We start from the raw sequence: 18930 nt of genomic DNA on the forward strand, positions 1-18930 counted from the left end.
TGGAAGCAAGACGTCCATACAAAGTCAGGAACGGACTCTGGTTCGTTTCAGTAGAGGATTGCGCGCACACGATGCGAGGATATGCAATGGGCGTGGTAGAAGAGTTATGCATCAATCTGTCTGGTCTGTGTGGGGGCCAAAAAGCAGCAGTGCAGCAGCGCAGCACAGCATCCGCATCGGCCACCGGACTAGCCGACTTCCAAGCACTGCGAGCACAGATCACGGGCCAGCTGCGCCACGGGGGAAGACAGGTGCGTCATTTTGGTGCGGGCAGCTGCGTGCCACTTCACCAGCCCCACTCTCTGCCTTCTCAAACCCCTCCTCGCCCACAGAGAAGGAAAGAGCGCCTTGCACGGTCCGTCCCATCCTCTGCCCCCGCAAGACGCCTACCTAGCCAGAACTTGCCAGAGACATCCCGCGCTGAGCATGACTTTCTGGGGAGGCCTCAGCACACGCAACACGGTACCCAACATCTCGAGGCTGCTCAGAATTGCTCACGGAAGAGAGGGAAAGCAAGATGAAGAACCCATTCCAAAAAATGACAGGGCCTCCTCTTCCTGCCACTCGACGTTGGCAGCCTCGAGTTGCAGGGCAATGCTGGTCCGTCCTGAAAGTCGAGTTTAGCAGTTGTCTCGGCGGGCGGGCGGCTACGGGAACTAATAAGTTACGGGCACGTTAGAGGCCACGCCGTCCACCACGGCCACTGCCGAGGACATCCGCAAGTGGCCTTTCCCACGTCGTAACCATCAGAGCCGTTACTCAGGGCTCTCACTCTTTCTTATTGTGCTGGCTTTGCTGCCCAGTCCGGCAGTCCCTTTGGGCCTCTATCCACCAGCCACAAGATCAGGATACCTACGAGTAGAGCCACTGCCAGGCTTCCCCGTCCCAACGCTGCGACCTGAAACCCCAACAACCGCCGGCCCGTGACGAAACCACCCCCCTCTTCACCTTGCCACCGGGCCTCCCTGTGTACAAGTAGCAAATGGGACCAGGGATGACAAAAGAGACGGCTTGCCTGGTCTCTAGAGCAGTCCAATGGGGAACACCCTGCAGATAGACCGGGCTGTGTAGACGCCGCCTCCGGCACCTTCAGGTTGGGCTGATCCACCGTCGTGCTTCTGCTAGGGGCCAGAGAGACCAAAGAGACATAAGACAGACACCAGATTACCGGCCCTAGCCCGCTCGCACCGACCGAAGCGGCAGCCCAACCAAGTCTTGCCAGTGTGCGTCACCTACCCTGCCTGTCTCGCCTGTTCAGAACCCTGAAAGGGCGTCTTACCTACCTACACTGTAGCGCCTCCCCTGCGAGCCAGCCCAGCCAAGCCAACGCATCCCCTCCCTCCCGTCATCCAGTCCATTTCGCGCTGCCCCGCCCCCCCTCTTCACCTCCCACTTCTCTGCATCTCTTGCCTTGGAATATAAGCAGACACACACCAAGGTTGGATCGCCCCTGCAATTCCCCAATCTACATACAGACTTGAAAATCGGCATTCTGTTTTCTTGTAGCGATTTCCCATCTTTCGCTTGACACGAACTGAGCCATCGATATCATCAACATCATTGCTACACCCTCCTCTTCCTCAAGAGAGGGAACTATACTATTTGCCTTTGGTTTTCCTTGACGCCCAGCCTATTGCTCAGGCAGCTGCTGAGCTGAGCTCGCCCTGCAATGTCTGCCTACGAGTACGACGCTCCTCCCACCCGGGAGCGCTCCCAGCGTTACTATCGCGAGGAGCGCCGAGGCGATCGCTACGGCAATGACAACTACCTGAGGGTGCAATCTCGCGACCTCGTCCCTCGCGCACGAGAGGACAGCGACCTGTCGGTGGAAGAAATCCACCGCGACTTTCCGCCACCAGGCTACCAGAGAGAAATCCGCCGCGCCCGGTCAGCCGAGCCTGGCTATTACGACGAGTATGATGACCGCCGGTCCTACTACGCGCCCCGGGACCGAGACTATGACCGCGACTACGATCGCGAGTATGATCGCCGCTCCCACAAGAAGGCCGGCAGCGTCTACTACGAAGAGGAGGAGAAGAAGAAGCGCCGCATGCTGTCTCAGCAGCAGAAGATCCTCGCTGCCGTTGCCGGTGCTGCGCTCATCGTCGGTGGCAAGGAGCTCTACGACCGCCGCGAGGCCAAGCAAGAAGGGGGCGAAGTCCATCGTAATGCGATGGCCTCTGCCGCCCTCGGTGCCGCTGGTGCTCTGGCTGCCTACAAGGGCGCCGACTTCTACAACTCCCACGCTGCCAAGGACGAGAAGAAGTCGACATATGTCGTGCACAAGGGTCGTGACGGCAAAGTGACCGAGTACTACTCGGACGAGGACGAGGACCCCAAGGAGAAGAAGGGCCACAAGAACTTCCTCGAGAACGCCCTTGCGGCTGCTGGTCTCGGCGGTGCCATGAAGGCCTTGACTGGCGGGAAGGACGACGACAAGAAATCCGACACTCGATCGCGCCGGGGCAGCCGCTCCAGGTCGAGCTCGAGGACTCGCGGCGGTGACGACAAGAAGCCCGGCAACAAGATCCAGCAGGCCGCCATGGCCTCCCTCATTGCCGGAGCAACAGAGGCTTTCCGCGTCTCCAGGCAGCCTGGTGGCTGGAAGGGAGAGAAGGCCAAGCGCGTTCTCACGGCTGCTGCCGGTGCCGCTACCATTGATGCTGCTCAGAATCCTGAAAAGAGTAACAAGCTGAGTATGGCCGAGTCGGTCATCGGTGGTCTGCTGGGCAACCGTGTCATCAACGGCTCCAAGAAGAATATCGAGGAGGACAAAGCCACCGGCCGAAGCCGTTCCCGCTCTCGAGCAGCTTCACGCTCGGACGGCGGCGGCGGCGGCGGCGGAGCCACTGGCCTTGCTGCCCTCGCGACCGCAGGACTTGGTGCTTTCGGCGCCAAGAAGATCATGGAGAACCGAGAGCGGTCCAAGTCGAGGGGACGCGGCAGCCCTGATGGGTACGACAGCCGCGACGGCTCGCCCGATCGACGTCACCGAAGCCGTAGCAGGAGTGTAGTCGACACAGCGCGACGCAGTCTCGCCAGGCTCGGCATAGGCAACGGCCCTGAGGACGACCGGGACCGCGACTACGACTCACCTCGCGGCGCTTCCAGGAAGGACAGACATCGCCGCGACCCGTCTGCGGATAGCTACGACGACGGCTACTCGCGTGACCGGGGCTATGGCCGTGACAGGCGCGATGACTACGACGACGACCGGTCGTACCGGCGTGATCGCGACCGGAGCCAGAACCGATCGCGGCGAGGCGGACGGGGAGGAGGCTATAGCTCGGCGTCGGAGAGCGACTTGGGAGATTCTTCGGAGGACGAGAAGCGGGCAAAGAAAATGAGAGGTAAGCAAATCATCACTACAGGTCTCGCGACCGTAGCCACCATACACGCGGCGCACAATGTCTATCAGAGCATGGAGAAGCGGAACCAGCGGCACAAGGCGGTGAGGGAAGGTCGGCTGTCTCCGGAGGAGGCCAAGAAACTCAAGAGCAAAGCCATCCTGCAGGACGCGGCGTCGATCAGCATCGCGGCCCTGGGCATCAAGGGCGCCATCTCGGAGCTCAAGGAGGCCCGGGAGCGGACGCACGAAGTCAAGCAGTTCCAGGAGGAGAAGGCCAAGCGCCACGAGAGGCGGCTGCAGCGCCTGCAACGTGCCAACGAAGGGTATTCGAGATCGCGGGCTGACAATTGGGAACCGGCAGCTCCTCCGCGCTCAAGCCGGTTCGATGACGGGCCCCGTTATGTCGATGGGAACCCTTATTCGGCCGCCTTGCCCGCTCCTCCTGTTGGCTACAGCAGGAGGTAAAAAAAAAAAAGAGGATGCTTATACCACACCAACCACGGCACGTATGAACGCCCTTTTTCCTTGCCACCGCATAGCCCTGCCCAGAAAAAAAAAAGAACCACATCATCCGTCTTTGGTCAGCATGTACAGAAAGATCCTCCTGTCGGGGGGCACTGTACAACACATACACAACGCACAACATATACACACATGCACATGAACTGGGGCAACTTTGCCGGACCTCCCGGCGGCGCCACCTTTTTTTCACGAATGATGACGACTTCACGATCACGCAAAAAGATTTTGGTTGCTTTTTTTGGAGTTATCTAGGGCTGGTTTATATGGCTGTTTCTTGAGGCTCTGGAGAAAAGACAATCTTGGGTTCAGAAATTGGGCTGAGGTCAACTGTCCACGATCTTGGTTGCCCCATGTTCCGCTTCTCCAGAAAGAAAAAACGAGAAGAGCCTCTTCCTGGTGTTGCGGAAACCTCCGCAATCCCATCCAGGAACGCTCACTTGTGCCAACGGGTGTACGCAGCCGTCTCAGATAGACTTACGCGACCTTTTTTGCCTCCCCACCCGCCCTTTTTTTTCTTCTTGCTTTTGCTCTGCTCGAATTACACGAAACACTTGGGTTTCCCTGTCCTCTTTTTTTTTTTTTTGAGAATCCCTTTTTTTTACTACCATTTAACTGTGGGAGCGGTGTTGCTGATGTTTAACCTCCAACTCTCTTTGTGACAGACCGGCGCCGACGCCATGATTAAAGGAGGCCACGCCCTCCCCCCCATCCATGCATGCATGCATGCACCCATGCAGCTGGCCTATCCCGGAGTCCTGGTCCGCCCCTCCCCCCTGCTTTCGACTGGGTCAGAGACGGCAGGACTGTGTCCAAAAGTAAAAGGCTAGTTCACGATCTGATCGGAGAGAGAAGGGGTGTGAGTTGGGTTTGTCCCCGGGAGTGTGGCTTGTGTGCTAGCGGGCGGATCACGAAAAGGGGGTGTGGTTCCAACGAAAGAAACGCGATATGCAAGCGCCGAAACGGAACGATCTAGATAGAGAGATAGATAGGATGCCGCGGGAGGAGGGTGGAGCGGGTGCGGTGCGAGAAAAAAAAAGTGGTAAAAGAGAGAACGTGGAACGAGAACGTGGATTGAGGAGATGGAGAGGGGTGTGCGTGTGTGTGTGGTTGTTGGGTGTGGGTTACAAGGATCGGGATTGTGGCATGACTATTTTCTTCTGTGTCTCTTTTCGTCGTTACGAGATATCTGGGTTCTCTTTTTCTTTTCTCTTGTTCTTGTCTTCTCTTTTTTACCTTATGACTGAACGCAACGTAGGTACGGCTTGCCTCCTTTTTTTCTTTATTAGCTTAGTTTTTAAAACTTGATGACATGACCTGAATAGGGAATGGGGGATAGGAAAGGGGAAGTTCTTTTTGCATTGGCTAACATTTGATACGAGGAGGGAGGAGAGCTAGAAATCAGAGTTGGGTTCTTTTGTTATCCTCCTTGGGGAGACGCCCGCCGTCTCGCTCTGTCCGTGACTGGCTGGCCCCCCCTCTTGCGCTACCTACGTGTGTCCACTCAGCTAAGGACTGCAGGGTAGAAAGGGAAGTATGAGACGTTAAACGGTGCAAAATGCTGTCCGTCCGGGTGGACGGCAATTTGCAGACGGGAATGGCGTTACGGTCTCGGGGGGTGATGTTTGATATAGACCGGGATGTTGGGGCTGCAGTAGGCTACTGCAGTGTTGTCTGTAAGTGATGACGACGGTACAGAAGGGAAATAAGTCGTTGACGAGAGGGAAAGAGAGGGAGGGGTGTGCGTCCTGTGGGCATAGTTATGGCCATTAGTCAATGATATGCAGGAATGAATACGTGCCCCCTTGCAACGGGGAAGCTCCCCTCTCGACGCAACTTGTGCTTCGTGCCGTGCAGTAGTGCCCTTACTTTCTTGCATTCGGAGGGGATTTGCGTACGTAATGTGCGTGCGGCCGGCCGGCCACTGGCAGATTATGTACGCTCAGACTTGTTTTGTAGACGGACGGACGGACGGACAGACAAGTAGACAAGCAGACAGAGAGATGGGATGGAATCCAGAACGCCCGTTTTGTCTTGGTGAGCTATCGTCCGTACCAATAGTATCAACAAACGCCCGGATCATTTGTCGTCTGGTTTTGTGCAAAGTCCTGACCGTTTTTCTTTTCTCGTGCACCCCGTTCCCGATTTCTTGGGCGGGTCATGATGTCATGGCGCCCGTTTCTTCACGGTTTAGTGCACATTCCCAGCCACTCGAACGGTGGCTTCCGTGCCTATTGAAAAGCGATTTGTGATGTGTGTAGCTAGCTGCAGTACAAGTGCCGAAATCTGAACCACGGAGGTAACAAGAGAGCCCAGCCACTGACGGAGAGAAAAGAGAATGTGGTCTAGAAAAGAAGGGGGGGGGGCGGCCGAGTGTCATGGCCTGCCAAGGAGGGGGGAACGATACGATCCGCATCCGGCGAGACATGGTGTGGGAAAAAGCTTAGCATTCTTGGCTCCAGTTACACGCCAAACGTCACTATCAGAGTTAATGAGACCCCCCTGCGTGTGTGTGGAAGAGATCGGAGTACGTCCAATGTGTATATTGATATTGATGGACTGGCCGGAAGCGCTCGGGTCGGTGAGTCCATCTTGTGTGCCGTGACCAAACAGAACTCTGCGATACGTCACCATGCTAAAGCACGACCGGTCCCCCCTTCGGGCTTCCATCTGCTCTTCAGAGCCGGGAATACTGGCTCCAGGGAATGGCGGTGTGAAAGGGCTTCGGGAACCGGCTCTTGCAAGGTGTGCCCATAGTTGCCTACTCTGCACTATAACTCATCGTCAGGTGGTTGTTCACAGCAGGCCCCCCTTCCATCCTGCAAGGGATGCATGGTGCGCGACAGCCGGAAGGGTGAGTCTATGCAGGCCAGCTCGGATCACCCTTATCATGCATGCAGGAGAAGAGAGCACAGACCAGCACTTCCACACGGCGTGGGAGCTTGTGCACCAGTTTGAAGCCCTGAGTTCCATTCTTTCCTCTCGCTCTGGACTCCGCAGGACCCGGGTACGAATACATTGGCACATTTCTTTTTTCTTCTGGCAAAACCGCCCAATAGTACCAAACGGCATACAACAGATCATGACTAGACCTATTCCGCCGCGCCATCGCCATCGCCATCGCCATCGCCATCGCCATCGCCATCGCCATCGCCTCCCCCTCCTCCTCCTCCTCCGGCAATGTTGCCGCCCGTCTGCTTCCAGGCCTGCGCCATGGCCAGCAGGTTCGACAGGTTCTTGGTCGACTGGTCGTCGGCGGGGAAGACGTAGTCGACGTACTCCTCCCACGTGTCGTCCTCGAGCCGGCGCTTCTTCTTGGTCTTGCGCGGCATCTGCCTCTGGACGCGGTCCACGTCCCCGGCGCCGCCGTGCGTCTTCTCAAACGCCAGCCACGCGTTGAGGATCGCCACGCGCTCCGCCTTGGCCTCGCGGTCCTTGAAGACCTGGTGCGCCCGCTCGAACACGCGCCGCGCGCGGGCCTTGGCCTCCTCGCTGACCGGCGCCTCCTCCTCCTCCTCCTCCTCCTCCTGCTCCTCCCCGGCTTCCTCCTCGGGGATGTTGATCTCGAACTGCGCGTAGCTGATCCACACCTTGGGGTGGTTGGCCTTCTCGAGCAGGCGCTCGTACAGCTCGCGCGTCTTCTCGTACTCGCCCTCCTCCTCCTCAAAGTCGATGTAGGCCTTCCACACCATCTCGGGCATGTCGAGCACGGGCTGCGCGACGCCCATGTCGAGGATGGCGCGCGCGCGGTCGAGGTCGTCGAGCCCGCGCTCCAGCTCGGCCCACCGGATCCACGTGTCGCAGTTGGCCGGGTTGTAGATGACGTGCTTCTCGTAGAGCGTGCGGCACCGCTCAAACTCGTACAGCTTCTGCTCCAGCTCGATGTACCCCCGGAAGATGCGGTCCTTGGGGCACATGCCGATGGCGCGCCCGAGCGTCTTGCGCGCCGCGGTCAGCTGGCCCTGCCGCACCTCGAACAAGGCCTTGTGCAGCCAGACCTTGGCGAAGGTGAACTTCTTGTGCGGGACCAGGCCGAGGCACGTGTCGTAGATCTGGCGCGCGCGCTCGGGGTTCCTGGCCTCCGTCTCCTCCCAGATGGCGTAGAACACCCAGAGGTAGATGTACCGCCTCCAGTGCCGCTTCTCTTGCGTGGGCGGGATCTGCGCCACGGCCTTCTCGTAGACGTCGCGGATGCGGTCGGCGTTGCCCGACGTCTCCTCGAGGCGCGCGTAGTCGAACCATATGTCGTAGTTCTTGGGGTTCTCCTTGACCTGCTCCTCATAATGCCTCCTCCGCTTCGACAAGACGACGTCTTCGACGCCTTCCTGGTCGCCGAACTGCTTCTCGAACGTCGTGTACTCCTTGTGCAGCACCATAGACTTGGACCGCGGCAGGTTGTCCAAGCCGAACTTGTAGATGGCCCTGGCGCGGTCGTAGTCCTTGAGCTTGGCCTCGTAGCGGGCGTAGGCGATGAAGAGCTTCTCCTCGACCAGGTCGTCGCCCAGCGATTCGATGGCCGTCTGGAACACCTCCCTCACCAGGTCGCTGGTGCCCTCTTCCTCCTCGAACCTGGCCCACTTGATCCAATTCCTGGGCTCGGGGTGGATCGTGGTGAACGCGCGGTAGATCTCTCTCGCCCTCTCCACCTCGCCGTATCTCCTCTCCATGCGGATGTACGCGCCCCAGGCGGCCTCGTCGGGCTGCCACTGCATCCAGCGGTCGAAGACCTGGCGCGTGCCGGGCACGTTGCCGAGCATCTCCTCGACAAAGACAAACTTGTACCACAGCTTGTCGACACGGGGCAGGCGGGTGACCGCGCGGTCGAGCAGGTTGCGCGCATGGTTGATGTTGCGGTTCTTGATCTCGGCCTCGACGTAGCGGATCCAGAGCTGGACGTTGTTGGGGTGGACGTCGAGCGCGCGCTCAAAGACGGAGCGCGCGCGCGCAAACTCCTTCTGGTCGAGCTCGAACTGGGCGTACTGCAGCCAGTTCTTGAGCGAGACGCGGTTGCGCCGCACGTAGTCCTCGTACTCGCGCCGCTTGCGGCCCTGGTACTCGTGCAGCTCCTCGAGGTCGGCGAACCGCTGCGAGGGCGCCTCGAGCGCGACCTCCTGCCGGTCGACGGCCTCGCGCAGCAGCTGCTCGGCCGAGATCTGCACCGGCGCGGCCGCCTTGTTCTTGACCCTCGGGGGTCCCCTCGACTCCATGGTTGCTTTGTGTTGTTTGTTTGACACTTGGGACCAAGCCTGGGGTTCGGGAGTTTTGAACTGTTTGGCGCAAGTCTGAGCGTCAACTTCGACTTTTTGGTGGCTAGAGTCTTGGATGGTCTGTGCGCCAGTCGTTATCTGCTATCAATATTCACCAAAAAAAAAAACCCGCTAGTCCGCATTTAGCACTATCAATGATACGGTGGATTTAGCTGTCACTTTTATTTTGCGCCTAGGCTGCGGTACCTCTCTTGTCGCTTTTCCTTGCCAGCTTCGACACTGCGACGCGACAAACCAACCACGACGTACCTCGTCAACGCAAAACACCGTCACCATGTCGACCCTCGTAGACGAGCTGCTACAGGACTTCGAAGACTCCGGCTCCGAGGCCGGAGACAAGCGCGAGGATGAGGACGTGTTCGGCGACGAGGAGGGCGCCGATCTCATGGGCCTGGGAGATGGCGCCAACGGCGACGTCGAGATGGACGCGGGGGACCTGGCGAGCTCAGACGAAGACGAAGAGATGGGCGGCATAGACCGGTCAGAAGACGCCGAGGACACCAAGGCCAAGGTCGAGAAGATGCAGCTCGGCGGCGTCAGCGACGTCCGCAGCGTCGCAAATCTCATGAAGACTCTGGACCCCGTCCTAGAGGTTAGTACATCCCCGCTTCCCATACAAGCTACCGAGAGGTGCTCTCTGCGGGATGAAGTGTTTACATCTCCTGTTACGCGCAACAGCCCTGACAATATGGCCCGGATTCTACAGAAAATCGCACAATACAAAGCGCAGCCCCTCGAGGCGCAAACAGCAAACATCGGCAACGTCGAGGACCACCCCGAATACCACCTCCTGACCCAGTCGAACGGCCTGTCAACATCCATAGACAGCGAGATCGTGCTGGTGCACAAGTGGATCAGAGACCACTACTCGACACGGTTCCCGGAGCTCGAGACCCTCATCACGAACCCGCTCGAGTATGCAAAGGCCGTGGCGATCCTGGGCAACGGCCCCATGGACTCGGAGACCATGAAGAAGATGCCACAGTCCAAAGACAACCCGCTAGGGGTCTCACTCGAAGCAGTCCTCGACAGGCCAACTCTGATGATCGTCACCACGAGCGCCATCACGACAAGAGGCCAGGAGATGCCGCAGGAGGAGCTCGACAGGGTCGTCCTGGGCTGCCAGATGATCATCAAGCTCGACAAGGCCAAGAAGACCCTGACGGAATACGTCCAGTCCCGGATGAACATCTTCGCCCCGAACCTCACAGCCCTGATCGGGTCGCTGACGGCGGCCCAGCTCCTCAACGCGGCGGGCGGCCTCACGGGCCTCTGCAAGACGCCCGCCTGCAACATCGCCGCCTGGGGCTCCAAGCGCAACGCCGGCGCCGGCGCCCTGGCCACCAACATCGGCATCCGCCAGCAGGGGTTTCTCTACCAGTCGCCCATCATCCGCGGCGTGCCCGCCGACATGAAGAAGCAGGCCATGCGCATCGTCTCGGCCAAGCTCATCCTCGCCGCCCGCGTCGACCGCATCCACTCCTCCCCCGACGGCCGCGAGGGCGAGGAGCTGCGCGAGGCCTGCCTCGAGCGCCTCGACAAGCTGCAGGAGAAGCCGCTGAACAAGGGCCAGCGCGCCCTGCCCGCCCCGGACGACAAGCCGGCGCGCAAGCGCGGCGGCCGCCGCGCCCGCAAGGCCAAGGAGGCCGTCGCCATGACGGAGCTGCGCAAGGCGCAGAACCGCATGGCCTTTGGGAAGGAGGAGAAGGAGGTCGGGTACGGCACGGGCGACTCGACGGCCGGGATGGGCATGATCGGCGCCGCGCAGGACGGGCGCATTCGCGGCGCGCAGATCGACCAGCGCACGCGCGCGCGGCTGAGCCAGAAGAGCAAAGGGTGGGGCGGCATCGCGTCCTCGGTCGGCGGCGGCGGCGGCGGCGCGGCGAGCTCGCTGCGCGGGTTCGGGCAGGCGGCGGCGGGGAACCTCGACCTGCGGGGCAAGGGGCTGCGGGCGTCGGGCGTCGGCACGACGGTCGGCAACGGGGGCACCATGTCTTCGCTCTCGTTCACGCCCGTGCAAGGGCTGGAGCTGGTCGACCCCAGCATGCGGGCCGAGCTCAACCGCAAGAGGAAGGCCGAGGAGGACAGGTGGTTCAAGGGCGGCACTTTCACGCAGGCTGGTGGCGGTGGCGGTGGCATCAGTAGTAGTAATGGCGGCGTGTTCAAGAAGCCGGATCTGCCGCCGAGCAAGAGGGTCGACACTGGCGCGACCAAGTCTGCCAAGTAGAAGGCAGGTGGTTCAGATTGACGTTGTAATATCATCAATGTGGGAATATTTCAGCACTTGGCGTCCAAGAAGGGGGGGGTTTTCTAAAAAGGGAGATTGTCTGGCATTCCCCCTATATAGCATTTTTTGGGAGTCTTGAGATTTACACACCATGGAAATTGTTACTGATGTATTTACAAATACTATGTTCGAGTGATTCGGGAGATATCGCGCTTGTCAGAACAGAGTGTTGATCATTAGTCGTCATTAAGCTCTACCAAAGCAAGAAGCACCATATCTATCTATTGAAGGAATGTGTATCCCATCACCGATCTCCCCCTTTGAGTCATATCAAGCCCTCTTTAAAACCAATACCCATGTCGTTTCCTATGCCATGAATCCCCCCAATAAAAAACAACTCTCCAACTGTCTCTAAATCTTCCACCCATCAAGCTCCCTCTCCTCCTCGGCCTCGGCCCTCCGCGCCTCCCGGTGGGCCCGCGACCCGGGCCAGCACATGCGCTCGACGAGCCAGCGCCGCGCCCGCTCGGCCATCTCCTCGAAGCCGTCGGTCAGCAGCTCGAGCACGCGGCCGAAGAAGAAGAGCGCGACGAAGGAGACGGAGGCGATGACGGCGAAGCTGACCCAGTAGGTCCGGGGCGTGTAGTTGTCCATGAGGTGCGGGATCTCGACGGAGAAGTAGCTCGTCATGAAGGTCACGGGCAGGAAGAGGACGGACAGCTTGGCGAGCAGGGTGGCGCTGCGGGTCAGGCGGGCGGTGGCGCGGGAGTCGCGCTCGCGGGTGAGGTTGAACCACTGCGGCGGAGGGGTGTTAGTAACGTTGAATTCATCGAGGTAGAAAAAGGGGGGTGGGTGCGTTTCAGAGCAACTGCGGGATAGAAACGTACAGTTTCTTGCAGAGATTGCTGCTCGCCGAGGGCCTCTTGGATGGCGTCGAGCATCAGAGACTGGATGCGGTCCTTGAGCCGTTCGAAGCGGTCTCTAGCCTTCTTTGACAGTCTCCCCTTGGCATCTCCTCTGTTGCCGTCTCCTTTGGCATCGCCGTTGAGGTCAAACTCGGCCAAGAGTCGCTCGATGAGGGTCTTGTAGCTCGCGAAGAGCTGCTTGAGCTGGGACAGTTCTCGCTTCAGGGTATAGATCTTGTTGATGATCCCCTTGGTATCATGCTGTCGCTGCTTCACGAGAGAGTCAGAAACTCATTCGACTTTTGCGAGGCAAGAGGAACCCTCAAGCTACTCACATGGTCACTGAGGACGACCTTCCTCAGAGATTCCAAGGTCTTCTTGGAGCTGTTGACAATATCTACAGCCGCCGAGTAGTCCTCGAATAGATAGTAGAACAGGTTGCTCGATCCTTCGACCCCGAGCGCCGCCGGGTTATCGGCGTCGTCCCGCAGAGAGAAGCGGACGTTGCTGAGCTGGGTGAAGGCGATCTTCTCTTTCTGTGAAGCGTTTTTGGACAGCTGTTTGAGGACTTTGAGGGTGTTTGATCTCATGTATTTGAGCTCGTCTTTTCGCCACTGATGAATGCTTTCGCCTTCAGGTACCGCGTCGTAGGTGGCAGCTTCGTGGAAGGATATGACAGTATCTGCCATCGAATCAGCATGTGTTCTCGTAGCCCTCACTCAGACGTTGCGACGCACTATCATTGCAGAGAACGAACCAGGACCAGTGCTTGGGTGGGACAAGGCTTCCTTCCTTCTTCTCGTGACCCTTGGCCGTGAACTTCGGCCGCTGGTGCAGCCAGTTTGCTCCAAGGCAGATGACTGTGTCGATCGTTAGCTGGGAATGTCTGGCAGACTGTGGGCAATTCGCCTTACAAGCTTGGTCTGGATCGATGGAAGTATAGTTGAGGGAACTCTGCATGAGATGAAACGTTGCCGCGTCTTCCTCCGTTGTACGGCTCATCAGCATCTCCGCCATCTTGTTCTGTTCTTTCTGTTCAGGTTGCTGGACAGCGCCATTTGCACCCTGCTCCAAGTCTCGCCGACTTCTTGAGAAAGACGGTCTACCAAGCCGGTGTGTTGGTTCGGGTGCCTTGGGACGGTTGTCTTTCATCATGTCCCACATCACGATGCTCATCTTCAGGCGTGCGGAGAAGCCATATCTATCTGCCAAGAGGCTTACGGCCTCCATTTGCTTTCCAGGGTTCCAGATATTACTGTGGAATGTCAATGACTGTCGTCAAAGTCGAGCCCATGGTGATCCAAGAGTACTTACATCCAGCGGATAGGCGGGTCCTCCTCGCGTGAGCGAGCCTTGTCAATGTAGAACTCGATCTCGCTGGCGTCCAGGTCCGTGGCGATCTCGGCCTTCTGCGGCCCAAACTGGACGACAAAGTTCCGGGCGTGCTCGTTCGCGCCATGCACCTTGACGTCTTCATAGACCTCGGTATTGTCAAAGTCAAGGAACCTCTTGCGCAGCATGTCTTCAGTCAGCGTAGGCGCCGCAGGAGGCGCTGCAGGCTGGAGCTGTGCCGGGTTTGCCATATCCGTCTGGTGTTGCAAGACAGCCTTTGCTCAATGGGGTATCTCAGGTCCGTGTGATGCATCCAAATAACTACACACAACCAACGAACCAACAGGTTTTATAGCAGAGAGAGAGAAAAGAAGGCAACAAGGCGTATCCTGCGGCTCAAAGATGCTGCGCCCCCTTATGAAATCGGTGCGCATCTGCGCAAGGCTGTGGCAGCGAGATGCTTTCGCCGTCATTTCCTCTTGACGCCTTCTCCGAGACGAGACGCCCTCTTCGCTGACTGGCTGCTCCGTGTACAACCCCTGCTGGCCAAGAGAAACATCACTGGTCACCCCCAGGCAGCTGAACGCTAGGGGACACCCGTTTTAACCTCCCTGTAAGCGCGCCTGTGGGGGCCAAAAAGTCTCCATGGCTGGCTGTGATTCCCCAGATGTCATGAGTTGGCTCATCAGTTCAGCAAATGAAAGAGAGGTCTTTCATCCAGAAGCGCAGTGGCGGGGCCGGAGAGCCGAACGGCTACACTGACTCTACACTTGGTGCTGGCTACCTAGGTATTGACAGACGATACGGACGGCCTATTCGTAGTCCTTGCAGAAACACAAGCATACAGCGGCTTACACGTTTTCGCATGGCACCACTCACTTGATCGCAACTCGCGAGGCACAGCTTGTTCAGTGGGCCGGGACGCTAAGTTGAGTGCAGGTCATGACTTGGCAACGGTGCTATGTCGGAGACCGAGATCGTGGTCAAAGAAAACATCTCGAGGAGAACGGACAAGCAGGTCGAGGGGGATGGGAAACTCGGATACAAGTACCCACATGCTCCCGTCCAAATTTGCGTCCCCGATGTTGACTCAACGCCTATCTTGCGACGCGATATGGGGGACGTTGTCACCTCAATTGACTTGGTGACTCAGAACGCTCATCTCCGAAAGGTATAATAAGGGCCGCGCAAGACGACGGCTAGAACAATCCCATCCGCCATGGCACAAACGGCAAATTGGCATTCGAGCTCGAGCGTGTTCTCGGGGAATGGTCAACGGCATGCTCAGACTGTGCACACAATCGCCCTTCAGAGACGCCAGACTTTTGCGCGATGCAGTGGCATATTGAAGTCATACCACGCGACGAACAGGGGCAGGCATTCTACCTGGACAAGTACAAGAATTTTAGGCTCATGGCACTCCGCGTGAACCCAGGGTGTAAGTCTGAAACACTGTTGGCTCATGGTGTAGCACTGCAGTGCGTCCCAGTGGCTGGTTTCAAGAGCACAGACAGGCAGCATGGAGACGCTGACACAAGCCAACTTCTCTCAGCTTTCGGTTCGACACTCGCGCGAGAACTCGCATTCGACGACAGCGTCTGGCTGTCACGGCTGGCCAACCCTGTCAATGCATTCTTTGTTGCTGTCCGCGACACGCCAGAGAACAGCCGCGACATCCTTTCGTCGGTCTGCGTCAGGGGACCGCTGCCGCCTCCCGAGGACGACGAGGGCTACCTGCCCATGGTCTTGAGGAAGCCGTCCAAGGAGTACAGCGACAAGGAGGACCCATTGCTGTTCATGATTAACGGCATCTGGACGCTGCCCGAGGCACGGCGAATGGGCGTTGCGCTTGCACTCAACGAAGCCGCCAAGGAGCACGCGCTGAGCGAGACTCGCGCACGAGGGCGGAGCGAGTGCGTCCTGACGGTCGAGGCGTACCTGAGCAACCTGCCAGCGGTGTCCTTCTACCAGAGGGCGGGCTATTCTGTTTGCGGGCTGGCAGGAGGGGCCGAGATTGTTAGATTGAAGCTGCACTTGTCTGCTTCGGGCGCGAGCAGCAGCCAATAGTATCCACTAGAGGGTGATGAAAATTGAGGTATGGGGATGACATGGCCGTTTTTGCATGTTTGAGGATGTCTTGGATCGAATGAGAAGAAGTGTCTAGGTGTGGCTGAAGCGCATTCCGTATCAATCGACATGTTGAGAGTTTCTGGTAGTGGCCGGTTGGGCTGCTCTCTAGTCGGATTTTGGGGCACCTAACGTCCACTAGAAACAGCAGTTCAGCTGCCCAGCTCTGTGGGGACGCCAGCTGTCAAGAAGTATTTTGGTACCTAAAAACGCCATTGGAAGGAGCGCCGACAAGCTGCTTCTCATCCCTGCTTCATCCTCATTGACATCGTCGACGAGGCCAGGGCATTATGGCCTTTCAAATGAACTACATACAATGAAGAGGAAAAGGTAAACAACAACAGCACCCTCCTCGAGCCACTTTCGGAAGCGATGCGGCACGAAGCGGCCATGTGTAGACATGCAATGCCTCCAGCCACATGATCGTCAGTCAATCCCTAGCATTGGAATGCAGGCCCAGTAATCCGGCCTCCCCCTTCACCCAAGGGCACGCTCAAAAAGGTAACGATGTCTGCTCGCCCAATCCCTCTCGCGAAGGGGTCTCTTGGCCTGCACATTCAATTCATCCCTTTTGCAAAAAGATCTCTGTTGTCATCTTTCTGCTCGTCCCTTCTTTCTTTTGCTGGCAAAACCCCGCGGATGCGAGCAGTGCCTCGTTCTCTATCACATTCAAGACGACGACGACGACGAGGCTTCAGATCGCAGTGCGACAAATCGCTTTGTCTACAGGAAACCCACGAAACGGCATTTTCGGCTTTGTGGAACTTTGGCAGGGCACACGAACGTCATACACTGGGCACGTTGAGTGTCTACCTGAGTGTCTATCTGCCTGCTCAGCACCTGGCTGCTGCAAGTCGCAGCATCCAGATCAAACTTCACCCATCCCATACTACCTCAAGACTCGCCAGTCAAGCATGGCGACCTCGTTACCTCTTCAGCAGCTCCTTCTCGCTGTTCTGCTATTCTTCTCTCCTCTGGCGCAAGCCGCAGATCGTCAGGGGGCTCCGGCGCATCAAGTACAAGCTCGCGCTGGCGGTGAATTCATCTTTCCTGGCTGTGTGAACGATTGCGTCGGCGGCTCCGGATGTGGCACGAATGATCCGCAGTGCATGTGCAAGGCCGCACGGGGAAACCTCCTCGAGGCCGTCGTCACCTGCATGTCCAAGCACTGCACCAGCCAGATCGCTACCGCCAAGATCGACTTCCTGGCCATCATGGTGACCGACTGCGCGCAAGAGAGCTTGCCCATCCCATCCGCCAAGATCCAGTCCGCCCAGCGGCTTGCCGACCAGCTGGCGGCCGGCGCCTCCTCTGCTGCTGCAGACACGCCCTCGACTTCAGCTACGTTGCAGACGGCGCAGATGGCCTCCACGGCCATTCTGAGGTTGCCATCCACGAGTAGCGCACAGGCTGCACAGTCCTCGGCCTCACCCGCCAGGTCTTCCGTCAGTTCCGCTGCGCAGTCCTCCACGAACGGGCCCGCGTCAACCAGTGAGGATGCAGATACGGCAACGACCTCTTCTAAAGCCGCGGCGACGCCCTCTACTACGTTGGAAGTAGCGGTCACCAGCAAGGCTGCTGCCAAGACGGACGCGCAGAAGTCAACATCGACCAAGAACACCAAGACAGACCCGACGGACACGACTCCCTTCGGAGCCAGTGAGGGCTCTATCAAAGCGCCACTTGGCTGGTTGTCTCTGGCTGTTCCTCTGCTTGCCACTCTAGCAGTACTAAGATGACCAAACATGCGGACAAGCTATGACGATTGAATATGGTGAAACGAGAGCATACATACAGCGACGATCAGTACGTGGGATATGCATATCACGGAGAATCTTCTAAGAATGTACGATGATCTGGAGGGGCGGCGCCTAAAGAGGAGCGCGAGGATTGTTTGTGATATCCCATTTTGAAATTACATTTCTGTCTTGGTAGCTTGGTCTTCATAAGTTGTTTAAGTAATAAAGCGTGTTGAATGCACACTGTTTTGCCCGAATCCCGTCTCTCCCTCCCTTGGCGCAATCCTCGTCGAGTCTCGAATCTTTTGTTCAATCCGGTCTGGTGTCTGAAATAAAAGAACCTACCGGACTTTTCACCGTCCGCCAGCCTTTGTACTAGCACAACCTTGTCGAAATATGCCTGTGTGGTCTCCCGTTCTGATATCTCTTATCACAGCATCACGGCACACATGACGCCCAGGCCCAGCACCGACAGGACAGCCCCGCCGGCATTGGAGTTGACAAAGCCCATCGCCGCGCTGCGCACGGGCGCGCCGCTCGGCGTCGCCGTCGAGCCCGGGGCGCCCGTCCGGGTCGCGCTGGTGCTCGCCGTCGCGCTGCCGCCTCCCCGGTTCCCACCAGCGCCACCACCACCACCACCACCACGCGTCGAATTGCCGCCGGTGTTGCCGCCGCCCCTGTTGCCGCCGCCGCCGGTGGTCGAGTTGCCGCCCCTGTTGCCTCCGGTAGTGCCGCCGGGCGTCGTGGTCGAGTTACCCCTGGTAGCGCCGCCGGTGTTGCCGCCCCTGTTGCCTCCGGGGGTGGTGGTCGAGTTGCCCCTGTTGCCCCTGTTACCGCCGCCGCCGCCGGTGTTGCCGCGGGTGGAGTTGCCCTTGTTGCCGCCGTGGTGGGATGTGCGGACGGCTATCTCTGCGTAGCCTACGTAATCTGGGGGAGCGAAGTCCTGGTTTATGGGGTTAGCACACTTCTGTACGAGGGTTGTTGGTTGTTGGTTTTGTCTTACCTGGGCCACGGCCGAGGCGGCGAGGGTGAGGAAGACGATTGGGGTGAGCTTCATGTTTGGGCGGGTTGTATAGTTCTTCTGTTTCTCGGTTTTCTTTGATATGTTGGGCCTGCTTATTCACAAGTAGGTAAAACGCTTGTGGTTGAGAAGAAACCAAGATAGGAAAGAAAATATGAGTTAATACAACGTAGGAGCCTCGACCTGCGAGCGTCACTTGGAATGAAATGAAGAAAGAGGTTCTGGAGATCTCCCGAGATGAAGAGCAGTCGATCCAGAGATCATGGAGCGTCTCCCACCAGCTCTTAAATATTTAATGTCCATCATGCATGGCAGGAGGATCCCACCAGTAGCACAACTCCAGTCTTCCAGCCTTCCCACATCCTCTGATGAGCAAGTAGTGGGATGTTGATGCCATACATGACGGGGACAGCCCATGTGTCGATCCGTCGTGTCAATAGACAA

General features: G+C 58.1%; 6 protein-coding genes across 6 annotated transcripts; 3 read left to right on the forward strand and 3 right to left on the reverse strand.

Annotated features, from left to right (window-relative positions):
* Positions 1–1669: 1669 nt before the first annotated feature.
* Positions 1670–3814, forward strand: E0L32_003097 (uncharacterized protein; the record flags this gene model as incomplete). Its single annotated transcript, XM_031137360.1, has 1 exon — positions 1670–3814. The coding sequence occupies one exon, from the start codon at positions 1670–1672 to the stop codon at positions 3812–3814; it is 2145 nt and encodes a 714-aa protein (XP_030999165.1).
* A 3146-nt stretch (positions 3815–6960) lies between these two features.
* E0L32_003098 (uncharacterized protein) lies at positions 6961–9075 on the reverse strand (the record flags this gene model as incomplete). The annotated part of the gene is made up of 1 exon (XM_031137361.1): positions 6961–9075. The coding sequence occupies one exon, from the start codon at positions 9073–9075 to the stop codon at positions 6961–6963; it is 2115 nt and encodes a 704-aa protein (XP_030999166.1).
* A 334-nt stretch (positions 9076–9409) lies between these two features.
* Positions 9410–11362, forward strand: E0L32_003099 (uncharacterized protein; the record flags this gene model as incomplete). The annotated part of the gene is made up of 1 exon (XM_031137362.1): positions 9410–11362. The coding sequence occupies one exon, from the start codon at positions 9410–9412 to the stop codon at positions 11360–11362; it is 1953 nt and encodes a 650-aa protein (XP_030999167.1).
* Positions 11363–11773: 411 nt separating this feature from the next.
* Positions 11774–13850, reverse strand: E0L32_003100 (uncharacterized protein; the record flags this gene model as incomplete). The annotated part of the gene is made up of 6 exons (XM_031137364.1): positions 11774–12157; positions 12250–12537; positions 12603–12949; positions 13005–13127; positions 13182–13522; positions 13582–13850. The coding sequence occupies 6 exons, from the start codon at positions 13848–13850 to the stop codon at positions 11774–11776; spliced, it is 1752 nt and encodes a 583-aa protein (XP_030999168.1).
* A 1081-nt stretch (positions 13851–14931) lies between these two features.
* E0L32_003101 (uncharacterized protein) lies at positions 14932–17465 on the forward strand (the record flags this gene model as incomplete). The annotated part of the gene is made up of 3 exons (XM_031137365.1): positions 14932–15037; positions 15089–15615; positions 16308–17465. 3 exons carry the CDS (start codon positions 14932–14934, stop codon positions 17463–17465), a joined length of 1791 nt encoding a protein of 596 aa, XP_030999169.1.
* Positions 17466–17895: 430 nt separating this feature from the next.
* E0L32_003102 (uncharacterized protein) lies at positions 17896–18522 on the reverse strand (the record flags this gene model as incomplete). The annotated part of the gene is made up of 2 exons (XM_031137366.1): positions 17896–18408; positions 18469–18522. 2 exons carry the CDS (start codon positions 18520–18522, stop codon positions 17896–17898), a joined length of 567 nt encoding a protein of 188 aa, XP_030999170.1.
* Between the last annotated feature and the right edge of the window lie 408 nt (positions 18523–18930).

Source organism: Thyridium curvatum, assembly GCF_004353045.1.
Source record: "Thyridium curvatum strain D216 chromosome Unknown NODE_13_length_580902_cov_83.771903, whole genome shotgun sequence".
NCBI lineage: Eukaryota > Fungi > Ascomycota > Sordariomycetes > Thyridiales > Thyridiaceae > Thyridium > Thyridium curvatum.